At 43.3% G+C, this 12,475-nt stretch overlaps 1 protein-coding gene across 1 annotated transcript in view; it reads left to right on the top strand.

The window, feature by feature from the left end:
- Positions 1-12,475, top strand: part of si:dkeyp-72e1.9 (syntaxin-binding protein 4) — a 101,325-nt gene that overhangs the window by 78,508 nt on the left and 10,342 nt on the right. The window contains exons 14-19 of the mRNA XM_055651915.1: positions 156-252; positions 2,482-2,609; positions 3,012-3,104; positions 7,217-7,282; positions 8,486-8,662; positions 11,667-11,783. Of these exons, the coding sequence (XP_055507890.1) occupies positions 156-252; positions 2,482-2,609; positions 3,012-3,104; positions 7,217-7,282; positions 8,486-8,662; positions 11,667-11,783 (678 nt within the window). The remainder of the gene's footprint in view (positions 1-155; positions 253-2,481; positions 2,610-3,011; positions 3,105-7,216; positions 7,283-8,485; positions 8,663-11,666; positions 11,784-12,475) is intronic.

Raw genomic sequence — 12,475 nt, 5'->3', positions numbered from 1 at the left:
CTATAATGGGATGATGGAATGGAAATGCCAAACAGTGACGATGTAAACAATGAGATGGTGCCTCACATTACACCCTGTTTATGCTCTAACACAGGTTATAGTCAGACCACACTCTCACTGTAGCCAGGGCTGTTACACCATCCTCTCTGTTGCAGGCACTGAAGTACCTCAGACTACATGTGACGGAAGACCAAAGAAAGGCACTGAGGCAGAGTCTCAGAAATGACTCTCAGGGAACTGTCGCCTTTGGAGGTAAAGGTGGCTTTTCAAATAAAATAGTATCTTAACGATCAGCTCACCATGCTTTATTCCTGCAGAAATCTATTCTGCAGAAATGGTTTCCTCTAGCTAGAACTTGCTATGATTATTATCAATGTGGGTTCATTAATAGCACTCATTGTTCTCACCACCCAACATGGTAGACATTGTGGTACAAATATGCAGCCCGTCACCTCCCCTCCAGCACTAGAAACTGTGAGAGATTGCTCCCTCAGACAGTCGTGGCATAAATGATCAGCCGTGAAGGTGAGGTGTAAACAAATGTCACTCAGAGCACTGTAAATGGTTTGAATGCTGAAACCATGGAGCAGTTTAGGCAGCACAGTAGTGCAGCTGGTAGAGCCACTGCCTCACAGCAGCAGAAATCCGGGTTTAATCCTGACCCCGGGTGCTGTCAGTGTGGAGTTTGCATGTTATCCCGGTACCACATGGGTTTCCTTCGGGTTCTCCAGTTGCCTCCCGCATGCCAAAGACCTGCAGGTTTGTAGGTTAATTGGCCCGTGTGAAATGCCCCAAGTGTGTGAGGAGTCGAGGCGAATATGGGATTACATAGAACTAGTGTGAATGGGTGATCGATGGTTGCCATGGACTCGGTGAGACAAAGAGCTGGTTCTATGCTGTCTCTTTCAAGCAGTTAAGACTGAATTACATTGGTGGGCATGGAGTCACAGATAGATCACAATGGTTGAGATTAGCAGGATTTCTTCCCCTAAGGACTTTAGTGAAACAGATCACAATCCAAAATGTAATAGGTATCAAAACTGAAAGCTATATTTTAAATCCAGATTTATTTAAATACTGCAGTTTAAATTAATCAGCTGCCATAGTGGTGATTCGTTACGAGGGGAGTGGGAGCCTCCCACATATCACTCACAGGGAGGGGCCTTCTCCCTGGGCTGAAACCATGCACTAAAGTAGAATAAAGTAGAAAATTAGTCGACGTTCACAGGTATTCACACAGGCTCCATTAAACACCCACACACACAACTGCTCATACATTCACACAGCACACACCTCACACATTCACTCTCATGGCCATGCAGCATACACACTCACTTTCTCACACACACATTCATTTTCATAGAGTCATAAGAGTGATACAGTGTGGAAACAGACCCATCTGCCCAACTTGCCCACACCGGCCAACATGTCCCAGCTACACTAGTCCCACCTGCCCGCATTTGGTCCATATCCCTCCAAACCTGTCCTATTCATGTATCTGTTTCTACCCTGCCTCAACTACCTCCTCTGGCAGCTTGTTCTATACACCCACCACCCTTTGTGTGAAAAAGTTACCCCTATTAAAGATTCCTATTAAATCTTTTCCCCTTCACCTTAAACCAATGTCCTCTGGTCCACAATTCACCTATTCTGGGCAAGAGACTCTTTGCATCTACCTGATCTATTCCTCTCGTGATTTTATACACCTCAATAAGACAAGATTCTCACTCTCGCCCAATCGCCCTGCCCTTGGTCTTGCATTCTAGCTCTTACATAAATATCACACTGGGCTGATTGTGATTTCCCCACTGTATAGGTGAGTGGTAAAATTTGGGAGGAGCTGAGGCAAATGTAGGATGAATACAATGAGATTAGTGAAAGATTAGCACGATGAGTTCAGAGAACCACAGTACATGTTTCTATACTGAACTCCATATGTTTCATTGCTGTATTGAGTTATGCCCCAGAAAGTTGGACCATAAAAATAAAAGAGTCGATGAGATCTTACTCCATCTCTCCTCCTCTGGGTATGAAGTGGTGGACACACAGAGTCTCTTGCCCAGAGTGGTGGAGTCAAGAAACAGACCACATAGGTTTAAGATGAAGGGTGAAAGATTTTATAGGAATCTGAGGGGGAACGTTTTCCACAAAAAGGGGTGGTGAGTGCATGGAAAGAGCTGCCGAGGAAGTATTTGAGGCTGGGACTATCGTAACATTCAAGAAGCAATTAGACAGGTGCATGGATTGTACAGGTTGAGAGGGATATGGGCCAAATGCAGGCAAATGGAACTAGTGTAGATGGGACATGTTGGTCGATGTGGGCAAGTTGGGCCAAAGGGTCTGTTTCCACGCTGTATAACTCGATAACTTTTTGGCAGGAAGGAAAGGCAGGAAAGATCATTTAACTTGCTGTGGGAATTTGGATTGTGCTGATGATTGCTATTTCTCTTGGTCCATAATAACCCTGTGTGAACTCTGCAGATTTTGAGCAGGCAACAAGGAATAAACTATCATTGGAGCTGGAGGAAGTTGGCCTCAGTCAGAGTCCCCTGATGTTTTATCCGCATGAAGTTGCAAACATTTTGGATACAACAGCGTTCCAATCTCCGGTAAGAAAATACTGCCTTTGCCTGAACACCCACCGACTCTGGAACTCGTTCCTGCCTCAGCCTCTCCTTCCTCCTTAAAATGCTCCTTGAGGTCCTTGCCTTCTCTGAGCATTCAGCTCAAGTTAGATGATCATTCCTATGAACTATTGTAAAATTAAATAAGAAATTCAAGTGTTGTTTTAGATTTTAGTCTAGAATCATTCAAAATACTGCAGCAACCCCTTCAAGATTGAGTACATCCTCGCTAGACAAAAGTGCTGGAGAAACTCAGCGGGTGCAGCAGCATCTATGAAGCGAAGGAAAGAGTACATCCGCTATTGAGTTCATCCTCTCAGATTTAACCGCGTGTTTTCATATCAAAATCTAAACTGGGCTATTTTCCTCTCACCCTGTGCATTGTAGATTTTTAGCTCTGTCACCTCCCGTGAGTCAGAAAATGTGGAGCATCTACACACAGAAGTAACCGAGTTACGTCAGGAAGTGAAAAAACTAAAGGTGAGGTTTCTCTATGCAGAGGATGCGGTGCAATGACATTAATATCCCGTGGTGGAACAATTTTGTCACAAAGCGTGGGAGTTACTGGCAAGACCAGCAATTATTGCCAAATTTTCGAGTCCTTACAAAGATATTGGTGAGCTGCCAACTCAAACTGCTACTGTCCTGTGGTGAATGTACTCACGGTACAGTGCCAATGGGTTTTGAACCAACAAAGATGAAGGAACAGTGATTATATTTCCAACTGTACAGTATAACGGAGTGGTGTCAATCTCTTAAGATAGACACAAAATGTTGGTGTAACTCAGCGGGGCTGGCAGCATCTCTGAAGAGAAGGAATGGGTGATGTTTGAGGTCGAGACCCTTCTTCAGACTGAGAGTCAGGGGAGAGGGTGTCTAGAGATATGCAATGGTAAGATGTCTTCTTCTTCTTCTTGCGTTTGAGGCAGCAGAAGTTATGTAACGCCTCCAGGCGCTGTAGCCAGTTAGGCCTTCCGCATTCAGCTGCTGCAGGGTGATGCCATCCGGTTCGACATCCGCCCTAAAAAGGGCGCAGGCTCCGGGTTGGCGCCGAGCCGCGCGGCTGCAAGCTGTGGCGACCGAGGTTGCATTATCTCTGCCACTGCCTCTGTTTGTTGTCGTTCGCCCGACTGAGGTCAGTTGACGGGGGCTCACGGGGAGGTCGACAACATGAGCCCCATGGTAAGGTGTGAAAATGACAGATCAAAGCAGGCGATGATAAGGAAATGTAGAATTGTTAGCGGAGGGTAAGGTGACAAGGCATCATTCAATCAGTAAAAGTAATCAGGACAGTGAAACTAGTCAGAGAACTCAGGTAGGAGAGAGACGGGGAGGGAGAGAGGGGAAGCAAAGGCTACTTGATGTTAGAGAAATCAATATTCATATCATTGGGTTGTAAGCTGCCCAAGTAAAAGATCTCTTCTTGGGAAGACAAGATTGATAATTCAGATCCCTTCTGAGATCCAATCTCATGGATGAAGTCCCAAACCTTCTGAGAGGTCCTTGCTGCAGTTACTGTAACTGCACTCTGAGGTTAGAGCCCTCAGGGACTCTAGTCTCACACTAACAAAGTCCTGCAGTCATGCTAAGAAATTTGGGTGCTGAACCTATGTCGGATGAGCAACTTCATCGCCATAGAAACGAACAGTGCTGGTGGAGGACAGAGACATTTTCAATCATTTGCCTTTTTTGAATCCATTGAGTTAATAAAATATATTAAGTTCAGTTTAGATATACAGCATGGAAACAGGCCCTTTGGCCAACCGAGTTCATGCCGACCAGTGATCACTCATTTACACTAGTTCTATATTATCTCATCCACACCCTACACACTAGGGGCAATTTACAGAAGCCAATTAACCTACAAGCCTGCACGTCTTTCGGATGGGAGAAAACAGGAGGAATAATCGCCCGGAGAAAACCCAATGTGGTCACAGGGAAAACGTGCAAACTCTGCACAGACAGCAACTGAGGTCAGGATCGGATCCGGATCTCTGGCATTGTGAGGCAGCAGCTCTGACCGCTGCACCACTGCGGCAGCCATTAACTTGTTTTTTTTTTAAAATGCACATTAGTATTTTCATTTGTGTTTCTCTTAAAATAATGCTAACGTACTTTTCAGTAGTAGGATTCATTTTTGATAGTTTTGAAATATTTCTCAGTGTGGGAAGTCCATTTTTTGGACATATTGTACAGCATTGGTATGTGAGGTTGGCGGGAACCTGCAGTTTGTGCCCCATCCATTCACCTACCATCCTTGACATGGTCTTGGATATGAAGGTGTTGTTGAGGTCGCATCAAGTGGTCAGAGTATATAAGATGGATAGTGCACCTTGCAGCTGTTCTGTGCAGGTGTGGAAGGAATATATGGATGTTTCCACTGCAAGGAAGGATGCTTCCAATGGTGAGAGGATCCAGGACCAGAGGTCATAGCCTCAGAATTAAATGGAAGTGAAGAGGAACTTCTTTAGTCAGAGTGTGGTTAATCAGTGGAACTCATTGCCACAGAGGGCTGTGGAGGCAAACTCAGTGGATATTTTGTAGGCAGGGATAGACAAGTTCTTGATTTGAACGGGTATCAAGGCTTATGGGGCAAATGCAAGAAAATGGTATTAGGAGGCAGAGATCAGCCATGATTGAATGGTGGAGTAGATCCGATGGGCCGAACGGTCTACTCCTACTCCTATAACTTGTGAATGAAAGTTTAAGACTGTTTTGCCTGGGTGGTTATGAACCTTCCCGTTGAAGCTGCATCTTATTTATTTTAGCTTCTGGTCAACGACAGCGCCTGGTATGTTACTGGAGTGCGGATCAGTAGGTTAATTATCCTCTGGTAAATTGACCCTAATGTGGAGGGAGTGCATGAGAAAATGGGATAACAGAACTAGTGTGAACGGGCGATCGATGGCCAGTGTGGACTCAGTGGACCAAAGGGCCTGTTTCCATAATTGTATCTTTAAACATTCAAAGTTCCGCAGGCTTTATTGAAAAGTAAACATATTTTTTTTAAACAGAAAAAAGTTTTAAATTATTTTTTAATTGAATTTGTCAAATAAAAAGATGAGCACATTTTACACACTCTTCTGTCCTCTGCTGATTTTTCCCACTGGACACTGGTGAAGCACAGAGATGTATTGGTCCAAGGGCTCCGTGGATAGACACAAAGTGCTGAAGTAACTCTGGGTCAGGCATCATCTCTGGAGAGAGGGGAGGCTCCAGGACAGTTCAGGGGGATGACGCAGATGACCTGGAGCTGGCCCCTAACTAGAGCTGAAGAATGTCCTTGAGGAAGCAATGCTTCAGGCCATTTACAATTCCATGTTTAACTCAACATTCTTTGTTTATATTAATAATATGGTTTTATTTTATTTTTATGATTCAGCTATTGGGATCAAACACATGGCTTCAGGAGAAATGAGAATAATTACAGAAAAATATTAACTTTACTATTTGTTCATTTTAAACATTATACATTGTGAGAACCACTCAGCAAAATCGACAATTATAAAGTACCCATTTGCAACTCAAGGTAACCCAGAAGTATGGATATCATTGCAACACAGAGGAGTAGTGAACTATGTATGTGTTGGAAGGAAAAATTAAGAAGAATCTCGACCCGAAACTTCCTTTTCTCCATAGATGCTGTCTGATTTATTTTATTTTTATGATTCAGCTATTGGGATCAAACACATGGCAGCTGGGAAATTCAAATTTAAAAAATCTAATATATCTGGAATTGAAATAAAAACCCGCTGATTTACTCCAGCTTTTTGTGTCTATCTTCAGTTGTGAACTATGCATTAGATATAGTGACCTAGTGGTTAAGCTTTTGGAATTACAACCCAAGTTGGACCCCATTGATCCAGAGATGTGAGTTCGAAACCCACCATGGCAGCTGGGAAATTCAAATTTAAAAAATCTAATATATCTGGAATTGAAATAAAAACTAACCTTAGTACTGGTAACCGTGAAACTGTTGGATTTTGTTAAACCCATTTGTTTCACCAGTGTTCTTATAACACTAGCAACCTTACCTGGCCTGGGGTGGGTATGACACACCAATGTAGTCAATGTTTAATTGCCTGCTAAGTTCATGGCATGGAAGATGGACAAAAGTAGTCAGTGTTGCCAGTGATTCAAGTGTTTATTTGACACGAGTACCAGATATGAACCAGAACAATGACATTCTTGCACTTATGGTTGGTGAGGAGTTGTTGTTGCCAATCCATACAGATTGAGGTTTGCCGATGAAGAAGTTGAGGATCCAGTTACATAGAGAGGAGCAGAAACCCAGTTCCCGCAGTTTGACAAAGCATTTGGAGGTATGATGGTGTTAAGTTGCAAACAATTTAAAATATAAATGCAAACAGCAATAAGCAGCAGCAGTAAAGATACCCACAAAATTACTTTAAGGATGTTTATTGAGGGATAACGTTTGACCAAGATCCTAGTCTCCAAATAGGGTTTCAAACCTTTCCCATCCATCTACGATACTTATTGTTTCATCCAAAAGTGTCAAAGTTTGTTAATTAACATCAAGATAGAGATCGACCAATACCAGTGTCCCATTGAATTCTTCTTTGTCATTGTAGGCTCTTGTGAAGGAAACAGAGAAAAGCAAGAAATCGCTGGAGGATGAGCTGCAACAACTCACTCAGGTTAGTGAGAACGCTGGCTGTGGATGTGGACAAGATGCAAAGAATGGCATTGATGGAGTTTGCATCGGATGATCTCAGCTCTTATAGAACTTGAATGATGAATTGTGAACTGGAGAGAAAAAAGCTGCTTTTTCCTTTCATGACCTTATGACAATATGAAACATCTTGCAAATAATAGAATACTTCCACATTGTCGTCATGGTTACAATGCGGGAAATGCAGGTTGATTCATTCAAAAACATCAACGAGGTGAATGGCTAATTAATCTGATTTAGTGAGATTGACAGTAAGGCTAAGAATTGTACTAGTTACTGTGGATTAAACTTGTGAACCTACGCTGCACTGCCTCAATAGCAAGGATGTTTTCCTCAAATTAGGAGACCAAAACTGCATACAATACTCCAGATGTGGTCTCACCAGGGCCCTGTACAACTGCAGAAGAACCACTGAAGGATCATCTTGGGCTAGAACCTGACTTGGAGGCTAAAGTGTTACCATCTTGGCCATGGGTAGTATAACAGCAACGACATAGTATAACTTAACAATTCAAGGACATGTAGGATTGTTTTTATCATTGTAATTAAAAGGGAAAAGTGAGATCGATTTTTGCTGGCATCTCTTGAGCAACTGAGAAATCACAGGCTAGAGAAGCTTGTGTGCTGCATTACAATATGCCATGGTCCTTGATCAGATTTGGTTTCTGACCTTGCTCATGAAGTGGTCAACACCAAAGCAGTATAAGTGACAAGTAGGGAGATTATGCTCTGCACTTATAAAACTGATTGACCATAACCAGAGTCCAATGTTAAATGTTTGTTACTACACTTTAGAAAGGGTGTGAAGATCCTAATGAGGATGCAGAAGTAAGTTACTAAAACATTTCTAGTGTTGAGCAAAAGGCTGGAGTAACTCAGGGGTCAGGCAGCATCAGCATCAGCATCAGCCACAGATACAGGGGATGCGAGGATAAGCATTTTTGCACAGGAGTGGTGAAAACCTCCATCTAGTGCCTGCTACAGTGGTGTAAAGAGAATTAAACAGTCAGGCCCTACAAATGGTAAATGGACAGACATGAAGCAAAAGATTTAAAAAGCTACAGGAAGAGAACAGGGGTGTGGGACAGAATAGGGTGCTCTCCAAAGAGCCATTGGACAGAGTGGCAGTGATCTTGTACGGTCAACATTGTGTTTCTGAACCCCGCAGAAAGCCACAGAGAACAGGACTATGCAGAGCAAGTTGCATTTGTCCGACTCCATCAGGGACCAGGTCCTGAGTGCCGAGCAGGACTATGAGGAGGTGGTCCGGCTCCTCGAGGCAGAGATCACCGACCTAAAATCGGAGCTGGCGGAGAAACGCCAGGATTGTGCAGAGCTTTCTAAGGTGACTCGTATTCCCAGTGTTGTGACATTCAGTGACTAAGTGTGTACAGGGAAGGGGTGAAGCTAATTTTCTCCTCAGCCCAATTTGACCCGACACTGTGAAATTTCACTTAGTTTCGCTTATTCAATCTTTACAACCACTACCTCACCCATCCTAATTGACCAAACGTCTGATAGGGTTACTGGCATAGAGGAGGAATTGGGATGTGGTCTGCTGAACAGCTTACAAGTCTCTTATTGCATAAAACATATGCACGCAAAAGTCAGAAATTATAGGTGACATTACGCCAATAAATATATTTCTGGTTGAATGCAGTAAGTCTGTGGGAAATACCCTTTAACAAAATGTCACCAAAATTTTAGCGCGGCACGATGTCACAGCGGTAGAGTTGCTGCCTTACCGCACCGGAGTCCCGGGTTCAGTCCTGACTATGGAGGCTGTCTGCACGGAGTCTGTACGTTCTCCCCGCGACCTGCGTGGATTTTCTCCGAGATCTTCGGTTTCCTCCCACACTACAATGACGTACAGGTTTGAAGGTTAATTGGCATGGTAAATATAAAAATTGTCCCTAGTGTGTGCAGGGTAGTGTTAATATGCGGGGATCACTGGTCAGCACGGATCCGCTGGGCCGAAGGGCTTGTTTCTGCACTGTAACTCTATGAAAAAGAAGAGAGCAAACTCTCAGTGGAAACATTACTAGCGAAAATGCTGAACCTACACAGTTCGTGTAAACACAGACATGGTTTTTGATGTCTACCACAGTTGCCAGATGTTAATAGAAAGAGACTGCCTGAACTTGCATTGGTTAAGTTGGAAGCGCCTGTGAGAGTCTGACTCTTTTCATGTTGCTACATTTAGGGAATCACTGAGGAAGCCACTGTTTTGGTTCCTGATTCCAAGATTACGGGTATTCAGTTTCACATCTTACCATCGTGAAAGACATGCAGCGTAAAATCATGAAACCACAAAAGGTTTCTGCAGGCAAATACCAGCCCGACAATTTTATCTCCATTAAATGTCCTTCAGTTTCCTTAGAAGAGAATGATTGAGTCTGCCTCCACCGCACTTTCACATGGCACCTCAGGCAAGTCACTGCAAATTTTATGACAATGCTGCATTCCTCCGTGAGGGAGCCTAAAGCTACGATAACCCCCGCCACTTCCGACGAGGAATTTGCCCACAATATGCAAATCTAGTTTGATACGCCACAAGGAACATTATCCCCATTAAATCTAAATGAGGGCGGGTGAAAAAGTACGAGGATAGACACAATGTTTCAGGCGGAACTGCAGATGCTGGAAAATCGAAGGTAGACAAAAATGCTGGGGAAACTCAGCGGGTGAGGCAGCATCTATGGAGCGAAGGAAATAGGCGCCGTTTCGGGTCGAGAGCCTTCTTCAGACCAGAATGGTAGACACAAAATGCTGAAGTAACTCAGCTGCTCAGGCAGCAGCTCTGGAGAAAAGGAATAGGTGACATTTTGGGTCAGAACCCAAAACATCGCCTATTCCTTTTCTCCAAAGATGCTGTCTGACCTGCTCAGTTACTCCAACATTTTGTACCTATCTTCAGCATCTGCAGCTCCTTCATCCATGAGAAAAACTAGGAGTAACAATTTAAAAGAATATTTCAGTGCATTAAATGGTTTAGATTGTCTTTGACATTTTTTGAAAAGGGCTTTGACAATTCTTCATAATTTTTTTTGAATATTTTTAAAATGAGGCGGTCAAAAATATATATATATGGTGCCATTGCTTTGACAGTTCTAAGAAAGAAAACCTGGCAAAGATTAAGCAAAAAGATCTTTTACCCCCTTTTCTGTCAATAAGGCTTATTTACGCTGCCCTCCCTCGGAATGGTGTCGTGTCAGGGGCAGCTAGTGTGACCTTGTCATAATGCGTTCTGTACGCTCTCTGCTGCAAATGCGTTAGCAACTTTTTTCAGAAGTTGGTGAAGAGGTCTTGCCATAGAGGGAGTACAGAGAAGGTTCACCAGACCGATTCCTGGGATGGCAAGACTTTCATATGAAGAAAGACTGGATAGACTCAGCTTGTACACGCTAGAATTTAGAAGATTGAGGGGGGGATCTTATAGAAACTTACAAAATTCCTAAGGGGTTGGACAGGCTAGATGCAGGAAGATTATTCCCGATGTTGGGGAAGTCCAGAACAAGGGGTCACAGTTTAAGGATAAGGGGGAAATCTTTTAGGACCGAGATGAGGAAAACATTTTTCACACAGAGTGGTGAATCTCTGGAATTCTCTGCCACAGAAGGTAGTTGAGGCCAGTTCATTGGCTATATTTAAGAGGGAGTTAGATGTGGCCCTTGTGGCTAAAGGGATCAGGGGGTATTGGAAAAAGGCAGGTACAGGATACTGAGTTGGATGATCAGCCATGATCATATTGAATGGCGGTGCAGGCTCGAAGGGCCGAATGGCCTACTCCTGCACCTATTTTCTATGTTTCTAAGAACTTTGAACAAATGCTGGAACTTTGACCATAGAACAAACCCACTGGAGGAACTCAATGGGTCAGTCAGCATCTGTGGAGGGAAATGGACAGACGGTGTTTCGAGCCAGAAGTGTTTGAAGCACCCCAACCCAAAACGTCATCTGTCTATGCCTGACCCACTGAGACCATCCAGCTGTCTGTTCTGAGCCAGGAGGACCACAAAGTGGACTTTGTCCTGCATGATTTTAGCAACTTGGTGCCTTGCAAGGAAAACAGAAACGAGTGATAATTTTCCGAGAGTAGACAAAAATGTCGGAGAAACTCAGCGGATGAGGCAGCATCTATGGAGGGAAGGAAATAGACAACGTTTCGGGCTGAAACCCTTAGTTACGGCCCGAAACGTTGCCTATTTCCTTCGCTCCATAGATGCTGCCTCACCCATTGCTTTTTTCCAGCATTGTTGTCTACCTTGGATTTTCCAGCATCTGCAGTTCCTTCTTAAAGATAATTCTCCGAGAGCCTGCTCTGCTGATACTGAGATTTAATTTGCTAGGAGGAGACTCAGGACCTGCAACAAAAGCTGTCGGCTGCCGCCTGTCAGCTGGAAACATCCGAGCTCGCCCGCAAACGTTTGGAAATCGCGAACAAGAAGCTACTTTACTTCGTTGAGGTGAGGCTTGTGCAATCGACAAACTAGTTGGACAAGTGCGAAAGCTGATCTAATCAGAGTCTGCCGCTCCAGAGTCCAGAGCAGGGATGGGGAACTTCTAAGCCATTCAGTGGCCTTCTAAGCCATTAAGTGCAGCCTTTTGAATGAATCCAAATTTTGTAGAACAAATCTTTTTATTATTATTAATATCTTTTTGTTCGTCTTTTATTATTTTTACTTTAATCTTAAAATGAACGTATTTAAAATACCAAAGAGTAAAAGAAGATTAAACAAAATCATCCTCCCCGACTGACGGCCACAATTAAAACATTAGTAAGTCATGAGGGCTATTTTAACTAAATAATGTACATTTTGAAGTATATCTAATTGAAGTTTCTTGGATGCGGCCTTATTAGATTAAAGCTAACTTAATGCGGCATTCCACCATGGAAAGGTTCCCCACCCCCTGATCCAGAGTGTTTTATGGTTGTATGTCCAGGAACGGAACAATGAAATTCTAACTTGCAGCAGCACAACAGATATGTAAACATAGTACTCTGTAAAATACATAATAAACAAAAAAAAGTTCAGTATATGTTAAAAAAAAAGACAAATAAATAAACAATAATAGTGCAAGGTCAAAAGTGGGACTAGTACCATGGAAGGATTACTGCAGTAAGAGAGCTTGATAGGGTAGTGGGGAGAAAATAGTC

The sequence above is a fragment of the Leucoraja erinacea genome, chromosome 20, assembly GCF_028641065.1.
Source record: "Leucoraja erinacea ecotype New England chromosome 20, Leri_hhj_1, whole genome shotgun sequence".
Taxonomy (NCBI): Eukaryota; Metazoa; Chordata; class Chondrichthyes; order Rajiformes; family Rajidae; genus Leucoraja; species Leucoraja erinaceus.
This window is presented reverse-complemented; position numbering and strand designations above follow the sequence as displayed.